Genomic DNA, 25900 nt, shown 5'->3' with positions numbered 1-25900 from the left:
CGCTATTTGAAATATGGTGCTGCGTAGGTATGGTGAACAGCGCCCTCTGTTGACGAATTCTGTTTTTTTCTGACCACAAACTAACATGTTTTTAATCAATTCAATGGTTTATAATCGACTGCAAAAGTGAATGCACTCTGTATATGAATTTATTTATTTATTAGAAATCTTGGAAGACAGATGGGCAAGTACAACTATATGTGCTTCCTGTATTTGTCCACGTGAGCATTACGATCTTAACGATTTATTTCATGTGAGATACGCCTAACGTTACTGAATAAATCGTAACAGGAGTAATTTCATTGTGGACATACATGGTAGGACTAGACAGGAGCAAAGTACAAAGGGGGAGCAAAAAAGTTTTGCTCTGGCATATTTCTAATGCAGCCCCTTGAAATGCGTTAAATGAAACAAAAGGGAAGGAAGAAAGCGTGAAATTAGTTATAGCCGCTCAATTTCCGGACTTACGTTTCTGAAAGATTTACTTTCGGTCTTGACTCAAGTCTTCAGAGAACTTTGTCACAATAAGGTTTGTGTAAATTCAAAGGCCTACACACTTTGTAGTCTTACTCGAGGAACGGTGGCAACGACTCACTAATCTCTGACTTGAAAATCTAATAATAATAATAATAATAATAATAATAATAATAATAATGCATTATCCTCTTATTTAAATTCATGAAATTGTTTTAAAGGCCATTCTAGTCTCTCTCCCCAACGATGACGCGGTACAGAGCAAACCAGCACACCCTTGTGGTTAATAGTACAAACGACGATCTAAATCAACGCGGAAGAGAGTTTTTAATTCGAATATACAGTATATGTTTACATAACCTACTTAATCAAACTCAATATTTAACCTATGTTTAACTTTAAAATTCAATAATATCGGCCAAAAAGATTTTTAAAAAACGTTATACATTATTTCACGCATCTCTCCAGGTGGTGGCTATGGGATTGTGTTTTTGAACTGAAGTTAAAACATCTTGAATAAAGAACCTTTAAGTCAGCTGTATATCACCACTGCACATAAACACATACACTGTGATCAATGTCTGGTTAGAAAATGCACAATATTTGTGTCCAATTTCCTCTTGTTCTGTGACTGTTGTACATTGTTTTGGAGTGAACACAAAAGAAGATTTACAACCCAGTTACTTTTTAAATTATTGTATTTTAATTAAAATTTATTTTGATCCATGTGCATGTCACAAATCCCCAAGAGATGCAGTATAACTATACTCATGTTTTACAAAAATAAAATAATTATCTGTTACTAGACTGATCCAAAAACTCAATTTGCTTTATGCTTTGACATAAGCATATATTCTTAGTGATTTAATTCAAAAACATGCAATCTGTCCCTGTATTTCACCTATGGTCAAACAGACGATTTCACTCACTTGGTCACAGCTGCCACAGTTCAAAGTACAGAGAAACAACCCCCTATCAACATGAAATACACCACACTGAATTTCACACACTGTAAAGTCAAATGGTTTGGCCAGTTTTTAAATACAGAAGGATGAGGATCATGCAAATACTCTGCTCTAAGACCCTCGCCCATAAGCCTTTTCTCTGGTACAGGAATAGATACTGACATGAGATTTGCTTAGTACTGGCTGTAAATATCACCACGTTCAGTGTGTTTGTATTCCGAGCTTTACCTGTTAAAGAGTGTTTTGATGTCTGGTCAACTCTCCAAACACTGGACTTTAACTATGTGTTCTTGATCAAAGTTGAGGCATATTATCTTTGGCTTTGCGGTTAATACAGGAGAATCTTACAATGAAGTCCTGGCAGATGAAGGCAATGGGGAACGCTAAGCTAACACAACACACATTAGTATTAAATACTTTTGCACAATACAGTTCAAAGATTTAAAGAGAACAGAAGCATTTTAATCTCTATTCCCAATTAAGCACAATTAGTGCATGTGTGTGTCACACTTTCAGCTTGTCACCTTGAAACAAGGGCCTGTTTTTGTGTAGACCAACACAATAATACAGGAAATAGTTTTGCTTTCGCTTACTACTCTCAATGCGGACATTAAATAAAAACAAGCAGATAATGAAAGCAAATTTGAATGATATCATGGTTGTTTTCAGCTTGATGTTCCATTGAGGGGAGTCCAAAATAGACCAGTGTGAAAGTGGCTGTGACAAGATAAGGAAGATGCTTCAAATATCTGAGGAGCGAAACACAATACAGCACAGAACATTTTGCTTTAGAAGCTTGTGACACAAGTGCAGTGACTATCCCTGGTGGGAACTCCTTGGGTTATGACTAATGAGCCCTTAAGCCTTATGAATACCAGTTCATTTCTGGCCTTTTACCACCCTGAATTAAACCACAGAGTTAGATACTTCTTTTTTTTTTCTTTTCCTCATTTCTCTTTGCAGTTAGATTCAACCAAACAACAGCAAACAAATGTGGGGACTAATAAACAAACTCAGCTACTGTGACTGAGTCTCTGAAACACGACCAGGCGGAAGGAAGGATCAAGGCAGAAGCTGATGGTCTCCTCAACCTCTTGAATGCGTCGCTGGAATCTGCAGCGATCACGCGCAAATTCCTCCCAAGGGCCACGTCGGTCTTCATCACTGCTGGCATAGAACTCCTCTACCTCCTCCAAAAATCTCACCTTGAAGAAGATTAACACAAAACAACCACTAAATTACAACAGCCTGATTGATAAATGCCCAATAAATGTCCTCAAACCATATTACAACATTTACATCAAGCAGGTCATACAATAAAACATGAAACACTACAGACTGTATTAACATTCGTAAAGCTGCCAGACTCATTTAAAACAGCAGCCTTATCAAAAATAAATAAATAAATAAATAACACTGTCACAAATGCTAAAAAAATATAAATTACTACCCTTTTAGAGAGGAACCAAAATGTTAGTTACAAGAGATGACAGTGACTGCTTACTGCAGCACAAGAACTATTTTTAAATCTAAAATAACAGGGGAATTAATACTACAGCATGCTACTTTGAGATGAACACAATGTTCTTATTCTGGGTGAACTCCTGGTCTAATTACGTGCTACTGCTCTCAGAAATGTAAGAGAACACCAAAAGCTAGAAAGCAAATCCTTATACCAGTTCATACTGTTGCTAAGTAACATACAATATCTTCCCCAAATGATGTGGTTGTAACGTAATAAAGCAGGAGTTTCACAGAGATTGATGCACACAGATGAGTTCTTCCATTTCACAGTGTGGCGGCAGTCACGTTTTCCAAGGCTGGGCTAATGACTTAGACACACTGAGGAAAATGGGGCACGCTTTTAACGCTAATGCTGCTGAGTGATAATGAGATGTGGGGAGAGCATTCACTCCCGTCTCCCTGGAGATGGGAAAATGGAATCACTGCATCAGAGGATCATAGGCAAAATGGAGAGAAGAGTGTTGCAAAGCTTTACATCACTCTCTTTGGCCCAAGACTGTGTGTTTATGAAATGAAAGCCCCACACTGCCTTTTGCTGTTACTCAATCTAGTTAAGATGTATACAAATGTACATCTAAGTCAGTTTCATGAGAGGAGAGCTAAAGAACGTCTGAATTAACATGTAGTTTGGGCATAAGATAACTTAGCAATATTTCCTTAATGACTAAATTTACTACAATTATGCATTTCAGCTCAACACAACAGTGGGCACAAATCTGACTATATGTCTATTTCATTGTCCTGGCCTGGGTATTTAGAGGAAACAGCTAAGTATGAATTCCAATATCATATGATTGTAATCTTAACAAAAGAAAGAAGTAAGAGTTCAAGTGTCGCAAGACATTGCCATTTGTATATACCCTATATATGCCACAAATAAGACCGCATGTATTATCTATTTATGAACGGGTATGTATGTCCTTGTTTTTAACTGGCCTGGTCAGTAACCACAATGTGATGAAAACTAAAACTTATTTTAATCTGACCACAACATAATGTGAGCATTGATAATTATACAGAGATCATTTTCTTTTTTATATATATGTATAAACCCTCATTTAAAGAACAACCAAAAACAGCAAAATATTCTGTCATTGAAAAGGTATCAATGAGCTTGAATGAATGTCTGATATAGTCACCTTTTTGAGCCTGGTACACTTGACATCTGTCTTGCCTAGAGAGGGAGCCAACTCTGAGAAACCACTGTCCAACCTCTCCTCTGCCTCTTCTCTCTTGTAGCGAGGCAAATCAGGAGGCAACTCCTTCTTGTTGCGCCCCCTGGCTGTCTCTCGAGTCCTAAGGGGGGCCTGAAAATGGAAGAGGCTGTAAGGATCAGCTGTGCAGCTGAAAGAGTTCCACAGCCTCAAATTTTCTGCCTCATTTACCCCACAGGCTTCTTCCCCTGACTCATCCTCTAGTGAGAGCAGAGGTGAAGGGGAGGATGGGGAAGAAGAGAAAGGAGAGGGTGCACAGTCTGCTGGGGAAACAGAGACAAGAGCCTCTGCTGCACCAGTGGACCTTGGGGCTGTCCGGATAGGTGCGGTGAAGTTTCGGGGGTTGTAGGGGTCCCTGTTTTGGCACAGAGAATTCCACAGCCTCTCTGTTTCAGAGTCAGCTTCTTCGGTATCTGAATCTCTCTCACCGTCCTCACTGTCACTGTCATCCAGGTCCTCTGAATCAGAGGAATGGGATGATCCCTCACTGTCAAAGCCATCATCATCATCATCATCATCACTATCCCAGTCACTGTCATCCTCTGACTTCTCCTCTGATTCTGACTCCCCACTGACGGGACGACCCATGATGTAAGCAATGGCTTTGTTCTGACATTGCGGGATGGAAAGGTGGGGCAAAGGTTCTGCCTGTTCTGGAGCTGCTGATTCTTCAGCTTCCTCTTTAGATTCTTCCTGTTCCTGTTGCCTCTCTGTTTCAGAACAGAGACCCTCAGCGTGCTCTAAACTTCCTTCCCTCCCAGTTTCACACCCTGTTGACTCTCCTTGAGAGACAATAGGTCTGTCTATTTCTAACATCTCTGGCCCCTCAGACAGAAACCTCATTTTATGCAACCTAGAGTTTGGATGTTCTTCTTCCAAACTAGAGTAGCCATTATCCTGGTCTGGGGTCAGAACTGCCACCTCACTGCAGGCGATGGCAGTTCTAGCACTGAGAAGGGGGTCGTAAGTGCTACACTGGTCCAGCGGGAGCTGGTCTGAGTTAGGGAGGGATTGTGGCCTGGGCATGTGAAGGCTCTCATTGTCAGTCGACTCTTTGTGACACGGAAATCCAGAGCTTTCGTTGTGCATTGAACCCCTGTCATCGCCATGTACAAATAGTTCTGTTGGCTTGGCAACAGCAGCCGCTGCGCTACACTGGGGTGGCTGACAATGGTCGCTGCTGTGATAGTCTCCACAATGTTGCGATTTACCATCAGTTGCGTCGGTAGTCCGCGATAAATTGGAAAGTAAGTGTTGAACGCTATCGTCAGCCCCCAAAAACTCGCCCAAGTTATTCGTGGGGCGAGTGGCCACCACACCCGTGGACCAAACGTCTCCAACATGAACTTTAACGTGCTCAGCGCGCTTTATTTCCTGAGGTGAGACTACGTTGAATAAAAACTGACTGAGAAAATTTCTTGCCGACGTAAAATATCCTACCGGTTGTTGCTGTCGGACTTTTAACTCTTTAACATCAGTGTTTTGAATCCCTAATTCTCCGAGGGAGTCTGAGGTTATAAAACTTAGCGACTCTGGACCACTGGAAGGCACAAACTCTGCGTTTCCGTGCCGAAAGTGTACGTATGTTACGTTGAAGTGAGGGGGGTGATTAGTAGTTGGCAAAATGTCATCGAGTTGACCCATTAGAGAATTTCTAGTATCTAAGTTTGCCTTGCATTGTTCGCTGCCCCAGTCCGCAAAAGGAAATGTCTGCGACAACCCGGGTAAGTACTTCTGAAGAACAGACCATGCCGGCCTTGAAACCACGGAGAACCACGAACGCTCCTGAGTTTCAAGGGTTGCAACGCCATGACGGATGGTCAGGGGTTGAGAACTATTTCCTTTAGGGAAATTATCTTCTGAATTTATTCTCTTGTACATTGTATTTAATAACACATGCTATAAATACTAATATTTAAAATCATTAACAAATAATTAGTTGGATTTGCTAACGCCGAGTATATTCAGCAACTACTCCTCGCTAGCGTTGGCAGACTGATAACTTGTCGCTATTCCTTTCCTGCAACAGCCAAGCTAACGTCTCCTCTCTAAGTAGTTACAGAACACTATAATGGGAAATAATGATCTTATACGGTAATTCAACATAAAGTACGGCAATGTGTACTGTTTCGCGCTAATTAGAGTTACCTCTTGTTAGTTATGATTAAGTAATTACTCTGGTTAGCTCAACTCAACCAAAATAGGTAGCCTTAGCGTTCTAGCCTAACTACAGAACTGAGACAGTACAAGTTACCTAGAGGAAATAATCGTGCGCGGATTACTTTTTGCTAAATGTTAGCTACTCGTAATTTGGCAACACAAGTCATTTCATTAATGTGCAGTCCAGAACATTGTCCATGAATAACAGAAGAGTGTCCTGAATTTCAAATCTCCTTAGAGTCCATTTTCGCTTAGACCGCAGGAACAACATACCGGTTAGCTACGACTGAAAGCCAGAGAACAGTATCACCCATATTGGCTACAGAGCTTGTAGTGTCCCTTTGCTGAACGTTATCCTGAGAATGGTCGGCCTTCTTTCGGGGAGAGGAATTGGTAAAACATGTCGAAAAAATGGAGCGCATTTCACTGGAGGAGTCGGAAAAATCCATATCAAACGTCGACAAGAAGGCCATTCTGCTTTTTAACACAGGACTAATGTTAGCTGTTAGCTTCAAGGTTCCTCCGGGCGAAACGAGAGTACCTTATCGTACAAACCTGAACAGTCAGCCAGCGAAAGCGAAATTACAATAATGTCCAACCGAAAGTCAATCAACGGACTGTCAGAACAGAACGACAAAGAGATGTAAATTCTACGAAGAAATACAAACTATAGTAACACTTTAGTAGTGTTTTCCTCAATTATAGTCCTCTTCTTCGATAGACCTTCTGTTCCGCCTGCGCTACGCGCGTAGTACAGCGAGTAGACAGGAGATTTCATCAGAAAATATAAGGGAATGTCGTACATGTGCTGACTGTTATGAAAGCTTAGGGATCGTGGTTAAGTTGTCCACTAAAAAACAGAACGTAGCCATTACGTAGACAAATGCGTGTTATATAACAAGGTTTTTTGACGTAGCCAATGCGAAGCCAGATAAGAATTCACAGATGCCATTTTAAAACGAATAGGAACTACCACATAAATCTTAGGAACAGTATCTGATCAAAGCCTGTAGGACAGGGTTTAAAGGAGGGGCAGCTAAACTGGCCAATTTGTCACCTTTTGGATAGAATAGGGATCATTGTTTATCATTTTAAATAGAACTATTCCTGTCTTAGCTTTTGATTCTAATGTGCAAGACCAAATAAATATCTAATGAAATCACATTTTCTATGGGTGACCCTTAAGAGGAATTAGGAATGATGCACCTATTTTAAAATTTCTTATTTTTTATTGATGTAATTGACATTAAAAATTCATGATCGCTGATTATTTTCTCAGGGCAGTGGAAATTTCTTAAAAATCTTCACTACAGCCCACAGTGTACAGCTCTAAACAAATTAAGAGTCTTTTGAAGTACAGTTGTACGCAACTGTATGGCTGTAATTAATAATTAATAATTACTATCAAGCAAACTACTTTATTCAATAGCATTTTTATGTGCATTTAAATTCACTTTGAAAATGTATTTATTTCTGCAATATCTTTCACTAACTACATGCGTAACAAGTGGCAACGATTAAACAATGTAATGACAAATATTTTATTGTGTAGGTGTGACTATTATGTATGTAATGCAAATGGTACACACTGCTTCCATTGAAAAAACACACCCTTGATAAATGATACTGACCTGATGTAATTATTACTCCAGTAAGACCACAGGCATCAGGCCTGGTCCACAGATGGGAGATGAACACATAAGAAGTTTAGAGGGAGGGCAGAGCCAATGAATACAGGTAAACAACCTACGAGTGAGGACAGTTATTGGAATGCATTTGTGCTGTACATGATGAAATGTAATGAAATCATTTCACAAGCAAGTCCTCTGCTCCATTACACTACACTTGCAATTTAATTATACCCCAGAAGGAAACAACTATCAGGTATAAAAACAGTCATTCAGTTCAAGTTCATTTTATTATTTAGTGCAAATAATATTACAAAACATGGTCAAAATAAAAGTTACACAATACATATTTTAAGTCTAAAAAATCAGGATAAAACTATGATGTCTTTCCATGATCACACTGAAATGACATTCTCAGTATTTACAGCAAACTAAACATGTTCATTTTGAACTTACATTCTTTCCATTCACCTGGTGCTGACACAAGGCTAAGAGCTACAGTGAAAATGAATAATCTTTAGGAGCTATTGTAGACCAGTGAGGGAAAAATCCCTTTGAATCCTAAAACTTTGGCATAATCATACCAAAGTCAGAGATTTCCAAATTACACACAGTTTCTCTAGTAAGGAAAGTGTATCACACAAAGAGCAATCTTTCCACATTGTTAGAACAACAGTCAATGGTGTGCTTAAATAATGAAATTATACACAACACAGCAATCAAGCCTGCTTATAAAAAAATGTGTGCTATTTCTGAACATAACATATACCCATAACAAGGTCCTGCAAAAGTTTGTTCCATGGAAATAAAAGAAATAATCTTATTTCATTAGACAGTTGGAACCACTTTGGGTCAAAGTCAGTCACACAGGTTCAGTTAAGGCCATCTAAGTGGTGGGGCACCATGATATGCAGAGCTTTACTTCCACTGTGAGGGCTATTTGTTAAAAAAAAAAAAAATTATATATATATATATATATATATATATATATATATATATACACACACACACACACACACACACACACACATATATCCTTTTTCAGTCACTCACCAAAAAGCCCCAACTACTTTCAGTCAGGTAGCCTGCATATTTTCAACATTACCACTGATTTGTTTTTCATTTCCTCTCTACAGGAAAACTGCATTGAAAGGGAAAAAGCAAATAGTTGCTGGGCATCTTTAACAGGAGCAGAATATGAAGTGTATGGACACACAACAATATAAGAATCTGATGCTAGTGGTTCAGCAGCTGTATTAGCATGCATTGGACTGTTTTCTGAAGAGGCAAACAAAACACACACACACACACATACATAACTGAGACTTGGGGATAAGCCTTAATTAACTTAGATTTTGAATGGTGAACCCTACCTGCACCTGCTATTGTTCTTTTTTTCTTTCTAACAGCTCAATAGCTTGATCCATAAAAGCAATGGAAATGATAACAATAACATCCTAAGGTCACTGCTTTGTTTTGTTCCAAAATAAATAAAATGTTACATTTTGAATTATTAAAAAAATGTCAAAATACTCAAACAGGAGCAAAAGTGCAAATTTGATCCAATAGCAAATTTCACTGCATGCAAACAATAAAAAAAACAGTATTTTCTTGGTGAGATCAATTCTATGGGTAACTGGACATTATGCTAAAACACCAGGCACAATGTTTGTGTTGTTTTTCTAAGTTGATTAGTGAAAGCAGTAAGCCTTCTCCTAAATATTTCTGTGCTATCAACATGTTGGTGATATCACTTTCCATATGATGGAAGGTGGTTTGATGTATTTTTATTGTATAAGCACTACATTTGAAGCAAGAGCAAAAACTGAGGGCAAAATTGAGATCTGCATTAGTTACATTTAAAAAGGAGATTCAGTGAATTGACAGAAACTTTTCATGCCACACATTCTCACTCATGTCTATTCTCACATAATCATAACAATCTTAAGCCCCTGCCACAGATGACAGGGAACCTTTTTACAGCACAAAATCAGTCACTACCTCACTTTTTCTATGTAAAATTTATATAACCTATTAATCAGGGAAATAATGAATACCATACAAGACATGAAGCTCAAAATTGAGCTGAAATAAAAGAATATTTTAAAAAGAAATAACTTAAAATTCCCTCATTTAACAAGACATAGGGTTGCTCAAATTCATGAGTATGGACAGCAGGATTAGAATGGGCATCCAGCAGTCTCAGGACCTCCCAGCACAGGGAAGTACAATGTGACAGCTGTGCTTAGTGTCATTCGATGCCGCTTTTCTGAGGCACTAAGTCACTATGTACAAAGTTCCTTCATTGTTAGTTGTGACCAAGAGCTTGTCAAATTCAGATCTGGCCATCATAAATCCCAACAGTCCACATTATCCCATGATTACAGTATTTGGTGATGACACTCCATCACCAGATCCACATGCCTCCTGGACTGGAGACTCCATAGAATGCACCACCACTAAGGGAAGTATTCTACCTCTGAACAGCTGGATCCAGCCAACTCCCAAAACCCATGAGCAAAAGACACATAAACGATTCCCTTTTTTTTAGGGGGTATTCATCCACCCGTGCATACACACAAGTCAGCCTGTCCCTGCTCTCTCACCATCACACTCTCTCAAACTGTCTAGCGGGTTGTCTCAGACCCTCCTGTGCCCAGTTGGTGCCAGTCGACCCAGCAGTGACCAGGTTTCAGGTTCTTGAGAGGGATAAATGCCTCACCCAGAAGAGTATTCTCCCAGAATGCGCCCTCACTCAACACTCGAAGATGAATTACCCTCTGATGGAGGTCTCCTCGAGGGATACCATCATACACCAGCTGCAAAAGGAGTTAGAGGGGAGAGAATAGTGTCAAAGAGTTCAAAGAGTCCAATTCACCTCAAAACACATAGAAGTCAAGGATCAGTAATAAGATGCTACACAGATACACCATCAGAAAAATAAGGTAGGTTTGTATGGTTCATTTTGAAACATTCCTTTCATTTGCTCTGTCATGGACACAACATCTCTTTCACATCTGATACACTAGTTTTGTGTTTTGTTACTGCAGATTCTGCAGACTCAGTCAAAGGTTCAGATGGTCAACCAAATAGGCTTGTGTTAAGTTATGGCATGTCCATACCATCTCATTGTATGTGGGGTTGCAAGTGCGCCTGGCTGCCTTGGTCTTCCTTTTACTGGTTTTCTGGGGGTCAGGAAGGAGGTACAGTTTGACGTATGGGTCAGGATCTGTCCCATCCTGCAAGGGTTGCTGTTGACAAAACAAGACAAACTTAGAACTTAGGTTTCATGGAACACAAACACTTTCAAATTGCTACAACGGTTTAGGTTAACATATTCTGGTAATATCTTGTGTAGGGGCTGTCTGAAGGCTTTTTTTTTCTTGTCATTGACATTACTAAGCCGTGTTACTGTGTAGCACTCACCAGTCCCCGGATGTGCATCACCATTATGAAAAGTTTGTCGCTCTTGAAGGAGATGGAAAGTTTCACTTCACCAACCACTTTACCAGCGACTGGGGCCCAGGTTACCTCTGCAACAACATTATGCGTGAAAGAAAGGAAGGAAAGAAGGGACAGAAGTAAACATATGCATGTTTTTTGGTGCGGATTATGAACAGCTGTCTGAGAAACTACTGTACTGTGTGTGCAGATGGAGATAGAAGTTTAGGCAGATTAAAAGAGAAGGGTTTTTGGGTTTACAGAGTCTTCATCCTAGTGACAAATTAACCAATCTCAAATAAGCTAAAGATTATACTCTGCCACAAAGCCACCAGAGAGCCAATGCTGATAGAGCATTGTTCTAGAAATATCCAAAACCCATCACTGGTTATCACTATCATTAATGTTTAACCAGCTTTAAATTACCAGGAAATGATGAGCAATAAACGTGCCAACTCCCTCTGTCCTAATTCCATTTCAGTGTAGTTTTACTCATTCTGCCTTAATAGTTACTGATAAGACTCTAGCCTGGCATTGGCTGAGGTTATCAGGAGCTATTCCTGTCATCAAGGCTACAACAGGCTCTGTGAGGCTGACTGGGCCAATGTACAAGACCCTAAACTGAGAGAAATGTACCTTGAACTTAAAGCAGTAAAACATACATGGTGACTAACCTTCCATGCTGTCTCTTATCAGAGGGTAATTAAGTCTATGTGTGTGTGTGTGTGTGTGTGTGTGTGTGTGTGTGTGTGTGAGTCTGAGCATACGCATGCTGGATATATACAAAGCAAGAGGGTGAAGGTACCTGCTGTTTTGTTATGAAGAGTATTCACAACAGTTCCAGGTCTCTCATCTCTTGGCAACGGGTGAAAGAAGGTGTAGATCAGGTCACACTAAAAAGCATTTCATTCAGTTAAAAACCAGGAAACACTGGGATTTATTTACAGTACAACAAAACAACAAATGACATATTGAATGTGTGTGCCAAAGGAAATCAAAGCAGGTGTTAAAAACCAATAAACCAGACAGTGCATAAAACCAGACAGAAATGCAAATGTTATGCAGCCCGGTTACATTCTTTTCAGACTTTCTCTTGAGAACAGCTAAATGTGAAAGTGAATGTATGCACAGCTTGTAAGTTCTCATTGAGTTTGCAGTCTGAGCACTGTTGCAGGCATGTGGAAGAGAAGCCACCCTGTCAACCAACAACACATGTCCTCTTCCCAGAACAAGTGGTTGGCTTCCAAGAAACAGGCCAGTCAAACTGAAACCAGCGACTAACACACACTACTCATCAGACTGATCGCTGGCTCATTTTACTATACTATTTGTAACATGGCGAGGTTCTCTACTATTAATGAAAAGCCCAGGGTGTGGTTTTATTTATATTTATGGTTAGACATATGACTATGACTCAGCATAGTCACATTATGAAGCGGTGTATAAGTCAGCAGGTATTGTTGTCAAAATGACTTCAAATGACTCGCGGCAGATGACGGACCTTTTCTCAAAATATTTTCTTTCAGTTTTATTTCTTTTAATAACATTACATATGCTTGAACAGATGTCTGGTAAGAGTTTGTTTAGAATGTCAGGGTTGAAAGGTTACCTGTGCGACCTCTGGAGCGGCATGGATCAGATGCCAAACATACCCATTCAGCTCATCTTTCCTCCTGTCAGCCATTGCCTCCCCACGAGACCGGCCAATCACAAAACGGCTGGGGAAGCTGTTGGGACATATAGGTACAACAACATTTGCTTGGCTGAGCAGACACATGCCTGGCTACATCTGAACAGTGGTACTGGGAAAAACTGATGTCAAAATGCTTCATTATCTACTAAACATAGACCATAAGGCAATGTTTACTTTTATGAAGACATTCAGGGGTAAAAGAGAGGTTTGGTGGTACACGAATGTATCTAGATCTAAAATTAAATAACAGTTGAAAGGTATGGGTAATAGTCATGGAGAGTCCAAAAGACAATTGAAATTAACATGGATGTTTAAATACAGACATGATATTCTACAATATGGAAATAGCATTACAAGATATACGAATATATGTGGTAGCTTGATTGCACCTTGGTAGTTTAGAAGAAGGAAAAACAAGACGCAGTTTGCTGTGCAGCTCGTGGAACTCTTCAAAACTCCTCTGAACCAGTGTCGCCCCCTGCTGGCCTTCACGCTCTACTTTTACCACATATGTCTTGAGGTGAAAAAAAAGAAAGAGGAACACTTTTTTTTGCTTGAGGTCTGAATGACAGAAATTGCTGATAAAAGCATATTTTTAGCCTGTTTTAACACTTTTTGAAACACATTTATGAAAAGCCTTGTCAGATCACAATCTCTTTGCTGAAAAAGCATTAAGACTACGATGTATTTCAATCGTAATGTTTCAGGACTAGATAGCCCCTTGTCATTTTTTTTATAAAGGTGTTGTAAAAGGACTTACGTAACCCTTGTTAGGGCTGTACGTTTTAATGTGGCGGCAGACAAAAAGGTTACGGATGAGTCCGTCATTCTTCAGCGTGTGGACACGAGGGGCAAAGGACAGCACAGGCCGTTCCTCTGAGGAGGCAAACTTCATCTGGGCCAGGTTGTGGATGAAGAAATTGAGTTTGGTGGCTACACTACCCAAACTGGACTCAATAAGCCTGTGAAAAGAAGACACGCTGATTAAAAAAAGCTGGATCCCACAGTTGCTTTAATCAGCCAACCCGCTTCCCATTTTCCTCTTTAAATGCTGATCTAACAAGAACTGCATCACCAAAAAAAAACCCAGCTGCTTCATTTAACGTACTTTCATCTACTACAGAAAAAGAGATCTTAATAATGGTCATTACTGCAGTCATACGGCCATATGCAGCAATATCAACGGGTATGACTGCATTCATAAACTAATGCAGTATCATTTGATGTGTACTGTATTACACAAGTGCATTGTGGTTCCTTAATACAGACTATGCAATCGTGTCTACATAGTCTGAGAGAGCAAAACCATCGTTTCCCTATCTAACCATACTTCTCCTGTTCCATACCTGGTGAAGTACATGGTGGCATCGGCATCAGACTCATGTGGTCTCAAAGTATCGTATACATACTTAAGGTCATCCACATCAGAAAGCTCAGGAATCCCGCAGGACAACATCTGATGATAAATAGAGCTATTATTCACAGCAAAGGAGCTAAGCACAGTGAAAAAAAAATAATTAAGGAGTCAGTAGGCCATCTGTGTGTGCTTACCAGGCCAAGTAGGTTCAGAAACAGATGTGCATGTTTTCTGATGAGGTTATAGGCTTCGCAGCACAGATCCACAAAGTCATGGAAACGGCTCGAAGGTTTGTCACCTCCATTGATGACATAGGCCATGTCTGAAGTGAAAACGAACGGGGCACGATCCCTAGAGATCACAAACAAATCAAATTGATTTAGATTGGGGATGAATAACAGATTCATCAATATTACTGATATCAGATGAGCTTTAGCTTCATTTTTTCATGTCATTACCTTTTGATGTTCCCAAACATCTGCGCGTGTCCAAGGAACTTGCCAAAATCAATATGGAACATGTGTCCGCTGGTCTTCAGCATGATGTTATCGTTGTGACGATCGCAGATTCCCAGGATGTAAGTGGCCACACAGCAGCCAGCACAAGAATAGATGAAGTTCTCCACAGCCTGTGGAAATAAATACCAAATTGAGATCGATGAGTTGCATGGCTATTCTGCAAAGCACCATTACATCATTTTAGAGTAAAGGTACTCACCTTCTCATATTCGTCCTCTGTGGGGTTGTGTTTCTGCAACCAGTCAGCAAGCGGCCGATCTTTGAAGGACCCGGTGACTCCATGTTCTACCTGGATCTTCCTCAGTGTCTCTGCATTAGGAATCATCTCCACCATGCCTGAATATTACCACAATTACATTATCAGTACTATATAATATATCACAATGTTATCTCTACAATATTATTAAACATGACAATTTAGCTCCAAGCTCTTAAACTTTTTCTAATGAATGTTAACAAAGTGATAAGTCCCTCTGCAATCCCTGTGTGGAAATCAGGCGTCAAGGTTCACAAAAAAAAAAAAAAAAAGAATGAGCTCCTGTCTGTACCTCGTCCACGGCCTGTGGAGAAGCAGCGGAAGATGACCATCCTCATGTCCAGTCCTTCCTGGATCCAGATCTTATTCATGATGCGAATAATCTGCAGGGTCAGCATGTCTTGCCTGAGGTCGTCCCCTGACTGGGAGAAACACACAGGGTCACACAGGTCATTCAGAAATCAGTGAGCCCGCCAAAAGAACATATAAAAATATAAACGGGCTGGACGGAGGAACCTTGAAGATGACGCTGATATTATCTCCGAGAGGATCCAAGTTCTGGAAAGAGAGCTTGAGGGGAACTGCATTTGAATTGAAGTAGGAACAAGACTAAAGGAAGAGAGAAAGAGGAAGATTCAATAACATGGAAAGGCAGCTCTCTTTTCTAAGTCTTAAACAGAAGTTACAATATACAGCTGCTTTTCCCTGATTATTTATTTAACATTTATTTATACAATGGCCTTGGTACAACACACACACACTCACTCTTACCTGTATATTAATGCCTTTCACTTGAAGGCTTGGATTGAGGGGAAGACGGCAGTTGCTGCTCACAGAGAAGAAATTCTTGACCTCATCCAAACCCTCTCTAAGAATGGCCTAAATATATACAACACACAGGACAGACAATATTTGGTGAATTAAAAAGATGACTTAACAATTTTCAGTACAATTCCTTTTAAAACTCTTCAGTCAAGGCACAGTCCTTCACTTTTACATGAATACTACTGTTTGCTTATGCCTTGCGTGTGCGATATGATTACCAAGTACAATACTTATTACTATACCGGATGCCACACTTGAAAGTTTGGTTTTTGTTACATATACTGCTTTGGAGAGAGATTTAGCAGCATCTAAGTCCTGCCTGGCATGTGGCTGACCTGTCTGGATGAAGGGGAGGCATCTCTCACACGCTGAGCCACTTTGGCCAGAATATTGACGAGCCAGCATTGCCTGTCAAACTCTTCTCTCAAACCACGCCCACTACAGCACAGCAACGCTGCCAGCAGGTACTGATAGCGCATGCTGAACTGAGAGTCCTGCAGAGCATCCTTCAGCAGCCTATGAGACCATGAGAAAGACGTCCATACATTTTTATTAGGGTACTATTAAGTTAAATTTGATGGTTTTTCATATCTGTATTTGAAAATTGTTAGGGTAAAAAAAAAGTGCAGGTGACATGACAAAAACCAGCATTCTAAAATACAGATTATTTCAAACAGTAGCATTACTGGGAAAATGAGTCTTTTACACTCCTTTAATCAGGCATTCCTCATCTCTCCACCAGATGGCGCTGTATGCAGAAGATTTATAGTTTCCTCTATGTACAAGCATAAACTACACATTTCATTATGTGGCTGTAACTTGAAATGAAAAGTGTAACATGGAAATGAAAATGCATATGTAAAAAATGGAACAGATCACCATTCACTCGATGGAACCAGCCAATCCAGACAAACCTAGTTTGGAGTTCCAGTGTGACAGATTTCTAGCTTATCACAATACAAATATGCATGCAGACACAGAACAGGTGTCTGTATGTCTGTGAGTGTGTTTGTGTCTGTGAGTGTGTGTGTGTGTGTGCGTGCATGACCCCATTTCCATGTGGTGCTGGGCTGAAATCCCTTGAGTGGGAACTGGTGAAGGAAGACTCACCAAAAGAGGTAGTGAGCGATGCGCATATCCCCAATAGCCCTTCTCAGCAGAAAGCGTACCAGTGGACTGTCCAGATAGCACTCGTACTTCAGAGCCTGGTTCAGTACGGTGAAATGAGTTACAGAGAGGAGTTATAGAGGGTCCAGAAGGAGCAAGATAAGGAGTATGAGAGATAGTGAAAGAGGCCATGAGAGAGATTTGTGGGTAATACCTGTACTAACTGAGGAAGGAAGTCCAACAGCTCAGGATCAGACATTGAGTCCATCCATTGGACTGCTGTTCGCCTGCATTCCTGATCAGGAAACCTGAGACATGAACACACACACAGGGAAGTCAACTGATTATGTTTTTGGTTTAACCTTCCTTGACACGCAGAGTTATAAAAAAAGCCCACAAATGCTGAGTGCGCAGGCTGGGCGCTCGCAGCGTTCTCTGCGCTCCGCCGCACATTTATTTTACTGGACGACCCAAAAGGTCTGTTCACGGTACGCTCAAATCAGCCGAGAGCCAGGCCTCTACAGACGGCGCGTCCTCTACACGAACGCTCGACTGAACGTAGACACGGCAGCCGCGGAGCCCTTACGTGGCGTGTAGGAGGCCCAGAGCATCCAGGTGGTTCATGCAAGCCCACTGACGCAGCAGGGCGTAGATGTCGGGCAGACACGCCCATTCCCAGCTAGGCGCGCTGGCGAGGATGAGGGGAAGACAGCTGTTCTCAGCATGGCAGAAATAACGTTTCTCCCATAGCAGACGCCGGTCTTCAGGAGTCAACCTGGTGTAGAAAAGAGCGAGAGAAAGTGGGGGGGGGGGGGGGGGGGGGGGGGACAAAAAGGGAGGGGTTGAGTTTGAATCACGAAATCATTCCATGAGAGGTGCCTGCCAAACAGACAGAATGAGGCTCATCAGCACCTAACAGCTGTCCTGTACTCTCTTCTGGCACTGCTGTCAACACATCTGAACAAAGATATACAGAGATGTATCCCATGAGAGTCCAGTTTGTCTTCAAATAGAAAACAGGATATCCTGCAGTATTCTTTAATGCTATTAGCAGACGCTCTGACCGATAGTTTACAGCCCCAGTTATCTGGATGTAGTTTAACCGTGGGAGTTTTCTGGGCAAGCAGTAATGCTCCAAATGTCATGTTAGCCAGGTAATTTAGACGTGCCTTTAAGCTGAAACTCCACAAAGGGTGGAAAAGCTAAAATTTTAAAAATAGACTAGAAGTACTGCATTTCAATAAATAGTGAAAGTGTATTTCTTTTGCCTGTTGTTAACCTACTTTGTTACTAATCAGAACATTCTACATATACAGTATTTTAAAACTGATGCTGAGGGAAACGTGTATGTGAATTGCCTTTTTATTCTGATATGCCAGTCAAATAAAAGGCCTGGAAGGAGCTTACAGCCAAGTAAAACATATCTGTGAGAATAACAACTTAAAAGATTTTTCAGACAGAAAGGAGGGGAAAAAGCACCCCTTTCCTTAAAAATCTATTCCACAAAGATCTTCAAAATAACAGCTATAATCAAATACCTTCCATCTATAATGTTATGTTCGACTAGAGGGGGAAATTTTAAATAAACACGTTCAGCAGACTTCCTCGGTTTTTTTTTCCCTCCAAAGACCTGCTCAAATGGCCTCTTTTTTTGGAAGTAAACAAAAACACGCTCTGGCCAAAGGTAAATACTAGAGCAGCTTTTTTCTTTAAAAAAACAGGTTCTCCACCAAAACAAAACAGAGTAAACATTCCCAGGAGAGCAGAAATCAAAAAGGCCATGGCACTTGTACACATAACTCAAGCTTCTGTTCAGCTCCACACGTAGGCCACGCTGCATCCCTCATCTCTATTCTGTCTTGGGACACTGCCATGAGAGGGTCTCCACTATGTGACTGGACCGTTGGCTGTCTGTGCGTTTGTTATAGGTTGTTAGCTTTAGTCCCTAGTGAATCCAATCTACAAAACAAACCTGTGATATAAAGACCATCCAGGTCAGGTATTGCCCAGTTCCAACGAAACCAAAAGTACTGGGACAGAATCCAATCTACCCAATGGACCCCCCTGCCTGCTGGTTTAGGCTTTCAGAGTTTTGGGGTGGCCCCTCTCCAGGGATGACAGCCGCAGGGCAGGACCACAGATCAGATTACGGCCGAGTCTGGCGTGTCAGTTCCGTGCCGCGGGGGGACACTACAGTTTGACCCACAGAGGGGAGTGCCCTGAACACTGACTTCTGAATACATCTATGGTCACTACAGCAACCAGTCAATGACTATTATCAGGGAACTACATATCCCACAATTCACTAGGGACTGGGAGAGTGCTATTGATTTCACATAGCCCATGCCTGAGGCAATGCTACGGCTCTTTGTCTAATCAGTAAGGAAAATAAAACAACAACCAAATGGAACTAACAACTAACAAATGGAAATGGAAAGAAGAGAAGAGTACATTTTATGTGAGCAACCTAGGAAAGGTTTTTTTTTTTTTTTTTTCACAGAGCAGATTTAACTCAAGTTACAATCAAAAACCAGAATCTTTTGTGAGGAACCCATTAGCATTTGTCTCCTTACCGCAAATCAAATGATTAACCATTTACCATATCATACTCCCACCGAGAGAACAACTGATAAGAAAGAACACACTGAACAGAACTGGACGACCTTTGACTCAAACATGAAATACAATTTATGACAGAATAATTCCAGAGTGACCTCTCACTTTCCATGCGCAGATCGTACACTGCAGCAACTGCTTCGTATGTTTACAGATTGTGAGTGTGAGAGCAGAACAAAAACAACCGAAAAGAAAAGAGTGAGAGGATCCGAGAGGAGCAGAAAAAGAATTTGAGCCAGCTGGGAAGGCTGTCCACATCAGCTGCCTCCAGCTGTAGGTAACAAAGTACGTATTGTGCAGTGCCAAGCCTTGCTGTGGCACGGATAAGTAAAACCACTCAGAATTTGATAAAGAAAACAATAAAAAAAACAATACAAGGAATTTTTTTTTTTATTTAATCCTAAAACATCCAAACCCATATATACTGTGCATTTTTGTGCTCTCTCTCTCCTTCTCTCTCTCTCTTTTTTCTGTTTTTTCCCACTCATACTTTAATCCAAATTTCATAACAACATTCTTTCTTTTTTTTTTTTTCCTTACTTTCCTTATCTTGCTCTGCTCTCTATTTTCAGACGAGTGTTTACTTCAAGGCTATGCTAGCTGACAGAATCAACAGAAGCCGATTCAAAATTCCTACTTGACAATCCAAAGTTTCTTAGAGTAAAAGTAGCAGAGCATTCTCTCTGGTGGAGCTATGTACTCTCTGCTGTTTCTTCAAACCTTTAGGCTGTTTCTCTAAGTAGGCAACCAACTTTTTTCGCATCATGAGCCCTCCATCATCTGTGTGAATGTGACTTTTCTCCCTGGTGGGGAGGGCTGGAGGGGGGGGGGGGGGGGAGTAGGGGGGTGTAGACAGCTACAGGGACACACAGAGGACAAAAGATGAAGAGGGGTGGGGGTGGGAGGTGTTAGACCTCTGAGCAAGAGAAGGATCTGTCACCAGCTGCCACAGCAAAGACTTCCAAAACATCACCAACACTACCTCTCCCTGCCATACTAAATTCTACCTAGTCTATGTCAGTAAACCCACTGCATTAAGGGAAAAATGCAGGTCACTGACACATGAGTGGAATGTAAGGCCAGAGCAAAAAATGTTGCGTCTCTATGTTCTCAGTGATTTAGAAAATTTGGAAATATTCACTTCTGAGGAACTAATTAGGTTATAGTCTGCCTTTGCATGGCAAATGTAATGCAAACGGCTGAATCCTGCTCAGGGCTGAGCTGAAGTCATCAAATCAGATGCAAACGGCTTAGAGAAGCTCCAAAGCTTAAGAAAGCCCTGCAGCTTCTGCATTTATCGCAAGGAATCCATCTATTTTTTAAAAAGAAAAAAGACCTCGGGGTGACTTCTAGCTCAAGCTAGGAGTTATTGCATTTTTAATAACTCTAAAATTCAGAGAATATGAATGTGCAGAAGAAGAAGAAAGACACCTACCAGAAGAGAGACTTCTTATGAAGGACGTCTTGCAGCTGTCTCTGGCTGGCCTGGTCCAGTCTGGAAAACTCATACTGAGGACTGAACTCAGCAGGTGGAGGAGTGCTGAAACGCACTTCGAAGGATGAGGTGGGGAAGTCCACCTGGAGTGGGAAAAGAAATAAAGAGAAGGAGATTTGATGAACATCCTTCATGTGCATTTAAAAAAAAAAAAAGCTTAGAAACTGTACATGGACCCCACTTGGGTCCATAAACCGTGGTTAAAATTGCTAACATAGAATAATGTTCAATGCCAATGGGTTATGAACGACTCAGAACTGAAGTGAGGGAAAGGACGATGGCGGACAAATAAACACCTATGACTATGTGTTTGGCCTTAGTCGATGCCTCTACAGTGTATGGCAGAAATCTATTCAGCGGGTTTATGATTTTAAGTGATGAACTATAACTCTTGGCAGCTGTGTCAACACAAGTGCTAGGTCGTGACAGATGCCCTGTGGGGTAAAAATCCCACCACAGTGGGGGCTTTTATTTCAGTCATGCCAAGTCAAACACTCCAACACTGAACACTAATGCCAGAGATCTACTCCTAACATCCACATATGGTCAAGACTAAGGGGAGGGGGGCATGCACATAGGGTAAGAGGGTTACAATCACAGTGAGACCAAAACAAGAAAGCCATATGGAGAAATGAATGACAGAAGGGAAAAAAGAAAAAAAAAAAAACAGATTGAAAAAAAGACTGGTGATTGAGGGGGCAATATATTAGAAATGCTACATTAGACATGAGAATAAACAGAATACAGTTAAAAAGAGAGAGAGGAGGAGACAGGAGAAGAATGTGAAAAATGAGGTCACAATAAGAGAAAGACAGGGAGAGCTGCACAAAACGCAGGTTGGGCAGGAACAGTAATGAGCCCCAGATGTGCTATTAGACCCAGATGTGAACTGATTCAGGGGTAATACTGGGACCAAATTTTAGGGGCACATTGAGGTGGATCTCCTCTTGTCGAATGGGATGAGAATTCAGGAGAATTCTCTTAATGAGGAAGGACCCTGCTGGAGCGGCTAAGGCCCACCATCAATTTAAAAAGCACAGCCCATTGCCTTCAGACAAAGCTAAAGCAGGCACAGAGGAGCCCTGCTGGCAGTGCCAATGCTTAGACAGACACTACCAGGCTGTAGAAAAAATTACGTTTATATCACAGTCAGCTGGCGTTTAGCTGTTGGCCATGACTGGGGTTAGTTCCATGAGACTGTTCCACACCACACTGCCGCAGTTCAGTCCCATGTTCAACTGACGTGTAGAAACAGTAATGGAGAGATGTCACACGTGCATGCCTCTGTGTGTGTGTGTGTGTGTGTGTGTTTGCTTGTATGACAAAGACAAAGGGAGAGAGAGAGAGAGAGAGGGAGATGGTGAGAGTGAGAGTGAAAGATTGTGAAAGAATGACAAGGGGAGAGAGGAGAGAGAGAGAGAGAGAGAGAGAGAGAGAAAGAGAGAGAGAATGCCAGAGGGGAGGTTATCCAGAGTGTGATTTGGAGTTGTCAGGGTTTTTTGGTCCTCTTCACTCTTAGAGCCATGTGACCTACTTTCGCAAGCCCTTCTGCGTGCAGTCCTGACAGTCTAGGCCCAGCCAGAAGCTTCAGTGAGCACATTAACCTAAGCTTTCCATCAGCGAGCTTCATAACTAAGCTTAGCTCTACCTCCATTGCACTGACATCTCTCTAAACTAAGGGCCCAGATAAGACGGATCTCCTCTCTGCTTAGAGACAGATCCTAAAAAACACACAGGTATTCTCTCAGAATACCAGCCCAGATACAGAGTCCTAAATATGTCTACACACCCATGAATCTTTAATGTATATGGATGCATGCTTCAGTTGTGTGTCACAGTGTGTGTGTGTGCGCACATGTGTGCATGCGCACATTAGGTTGACCTTGAGAAAAGTGGGATGTATCTTTTTTAAACAGGAAGGCTTATCCCTAGGCCCGATAATGTCCTATTTGGCACGTTACAGGCTCCTGAAAAAACAGATGATGAAGTGCAGCGAGGGAGGAGGGGACAAAGACCGATGAAGGGGTGGGAAGGAAAGAGGAAGTTGTTTTGTAATATACATACAAAGGACTCGAGGGACCACAAGTGAATCATGACGATTCACAGGAATAAGCGACAGCTGTTTCAGCCGGTGATCCGTGCGTGTGTGTGCGTGTTTGGACAAACGGGCTGAACGCGCGCTTGCGTGCGATAAAGCGTCGGGTGATAATTAACCTGCAGGATGACGCTGTCCGGCTGGCTGAAGTTGGGCGTGCTGGAGCGAGCGTTTCCACTTCCAGGGGTCGAAGGCCAAAGTCCAAGCAGCTTCCTGCCGCACGTCAGAACGCTACAGAAAAAAAAAACAAAACAAAACAAACAAAAAAAAGAGTCAAACCTCTTTTTCATCCACTATGCTTGGCCACAAATATACAGAAGACAGTACACGACACAGTTATCAGGTACTTTGCATTCCTCTGTTGTGTTTGACGCTGTGACTAAAGGTAAATGTTTACTCTGACCACACTACGTGCAGGTCAGTGAGACGTGGAGAGAGAAAGAGACAAAACTTGATCTCAGTGACAGCAGAGTTGGTCAGAACTGCTCCTCCCTCTAGATAGGAATTCATATAAACTTTGCAAAAACAAAAAAAAAAAAAGAAAGAAAACAGTGACTGATACTAAGGATTAAAATTGAACTGAACCAGAATGGAACAAGTGCCTTAACTCAGTATGACTAAAGACCGACAGCTGCAGCACGGTATTGGTAACTCTACATAGACTACTGCTTATCTTTCTCTATTAATCTTTTCTCAGACAAGCCTCAGTAAAACACCTGCTACTGTGCTGTTTCCTGGGAGGGCCAATAATATTCAACATTTTCACAAAAGACAAAGACAGCAATGCTTGCAAGCACGCTGCATCAGGATCAGATAACATCTTAAGCAACATGATCAAGAAAGCACTTCCTCTAAAAACCACAAAACTCTTAATTTTTTTTTTTTGCAAAAGCTACTTGTCAGACTCCGCTCTTAGTGTGGGGACATGTAGAGTGCGCATTATACAATGAGAATCAGGGAAAGGGGGGGGGGGGGTTGTCAACTTTTTCTCTAGGGTTATATAGCATAGGACATATAAATGTTTCAATGACCCCCTCAGTTCCCGTTGTAATTCGAACCCTAGGGACATGGACCTGTATCACATCAAGGACCTCTTTTCTGCACAAACTTCCCCCCTGTGGCATCTCCATTAATGTTGGGGTCAGTTTCATTTTAGTAAAAGTGAAATGAATGAAATGCAGTAAGCTGTCATGTGTTACTTAAATGCTGATTGGAAGGATATGACAGGAGCATGTCCAGAATGACAGCTGTATAAGAGCTAGTTTTTACTCACTGTCTAAAGTTAAAGAGAGGCATGGTGACCCAGCCCAGGGACTCCATGCTCCGCCGCTGTTTGCCCTTTTCCTCCGCACCTCCCGGGGGCGGCAGTGGAGTAGCATACAGAGTCACAGTCAGCTGCGATTCCCGTGGTAACTGGTTGATCTGTACTGGGAAGCATATCCTGTGTTTGAAGAGTGAATGGAGGGAGATTAGAGAGAGGTTAAAAGAGAGGGATTTTCTGAGACATTACAAAGTGTGCACAAGAAAACAAGGTGAAACTGATAACTCCTTGACAGATGAAAGGCACCCCCCCCTCTCTCTCTCTCTCTCACACACTAACACACACATTTTTCAAACAGTAAGCATACTCTCCCAAAATACTCAATTGCTCTCCATACTTCAAACAACCACCTGCTCTCTTTCAATGGGCAACCTAAATATAGTTGTATAACTGCTCGTACTGAACGGCCTTGTGTTACACTCAGGTTCTGTAAAAACAAACAGCCTGTTTTAGAGTACATTTTTACCTAAGGAAACTACCTATGCTTACCTAGAGCTGAACACCAATACTGTTTACACAAGTTTACACATACTCAAATCATCTCTAATCATCTGTGGAGGGATAGTTCAAAAAATTCACACATGAAATAAGTGCTCTGGATTTGTTACAAATGTATTACTGTCTCATGAACACAGTCTGAACAGACTTGTTTTCTCAGGGAATATATATCGCGAAACACGATGAGAAAAAATCTAAGCACATTTATAGCTGAGAAGAACATCTGGAGTTTTAAAATATTTCTCAACTCCAAATGTCTTTAAAATAAATTCATGAGGATACAGTATAAAAATAACACAACAATTGTCCCCCAATGTATCCCTTGACAATAATAATAAAAATAGCCACAGGATGCTGCCTTGGTGCCTCTAGGCCTCCTTCTGCACAAGTCTATAAACAATGTAAATCTAACAGAGAGGTCCAAACAAAGAGCCCTAGCGTTCAGCAGTCTTATGGTAGTCTCACTATAGAGTCTGCCATCCAGGTGTCTGCAGCTGGTCTGCAGTAGTGAGGGGATAACGAATAAGACCTACCTCTGATCCCACACGACCAGATGGAAAAGGTATTTACTGACGGATTGTTTGCTGGTGTGCTGGGGTGCACACAGCTCTGCACCTCCATGGGTGAGGGAGCAAGACAGGAAGAAGCCCTCATAACTAGAAAAAGAGAGGGGGGGGGGGGGGGGGGGGGGGTGTAGGACGTTAGCAAGTCCC

The 25900-nt window shown here is 41.4% G+C and overlaps 2 protein-coding genes across 2 annotated transcripts in view; both read right to left on the bottom strand.

Moving 5' to 3' along the window:
• Positions 1-1182: 1182 nt before the first annotated feature.
• Positions 1183-7076, bottom strand: ppp1r15b (protein phosphatase 1, regulatory subunit 15B). Its single transcript, XM_030776367.1, has 2 exons — positions 4103-7076; positions 1183-2644 (listed from the first exon to the last, which is right to left on the bottom strand). Exons 1-2 carry the CDS (start codon positions 6056-6058, stop codon positions 2453-2455), a joined length of 2148 nt encoding a protein of 715 aa, XP_030632227.1. The 5' UTR covers positions 6059-7076; the 3' UTR covers positions 1183-2452.
• Positions 7077-8983: 1907 nt separating this feature from the next.
• Positions 8984-25900, bottom strand: part of pik3c2b (phosphatidylinositol-4-phosphate 3-kinase, catalytic subunit type 2 beta) — a 30397-nt gene continuing 13480 nt past the window's right edge. The window contains exons 12-33 of the mRNA XM_030776576.1: positions 25721-25843; positions 24642-24809; positions 23488-23599; positions 21214-21356; positions 17749-17937; positions 17377-17470; positions 17166-17260; positions 16391-16571; positions 16002-16109; positions 15747-15839; positions 15523-15652; positions 15174-15310; positions 14915-15084; positions 14651-14807; positions 14446-14555; positions 13860-14061; positions 13489-13613; positions 13016-13133; positions 12212-12299; positions 11392-11498; positions 11088-11216; positions 8984-10784 (exon numbers count right to left, since the gene is read on the bottom strand). Of these exons, the coding sequence (XP_030632436.1) occupies positions 10593-10784; positions 11088-11216; positions 11392-11498; positions 12212-12299; positions 13016-13133; positions 13489-13613; positions 13860-14061; positions 14446-14555; positions 14651-14807; positions 14915-15084; positions 15174-15310; positions 15523-15652; positions 15747-15839; positions 16002-16109; positions 16391-16571; positions 17166-17260; positions 17377-17470; positions 17749-17937; positions 21214-21356; positions 23488-23599; positions 24642-24809; positions 25721-25843 (2971 nt within the window). The 3' untranslated portion in view covers positions 8984-10592. The remainder of the gene's footprint in view (positions 10785-11087; positions 11217-11391; positions 11499-12211; positions 12300-13015; positions 13134-13488; positions 13614-13859; positions 14062-14445; positions 14556-14650; positions 14808-14914; positions 15085-15173; positions 15311-15522; positions 15653-15746; positions 15840-16001; positions 16110-16390; positions 16572-17165; positions 17261-17376; positions 17471-17748; positions 17938-21213; positions 21357-23487; positions 23600-24641; positions 24810-25720; positions 25844-25900) is intronic.

The sequence above is a fragment of the Chanos chanos genome, chromosome 6 (genome assembly GCF_902362185.1).
Source record: "Chanos chanos chromosome 6, fChaCha1.1, whole genome shotgun sequence".
In the NCBI taxonomy this organism is placed as follows: Eukaryota; Metazoa; Chordata; class Actinopteri; order Gonorynchiformes; family Chanidae; genus Chanos; species Chanos chanos.
Note: the sequence above shows the minus strand (reverse complement) of the source record. Positions and strands in the feature narration are given on the sequence as shown.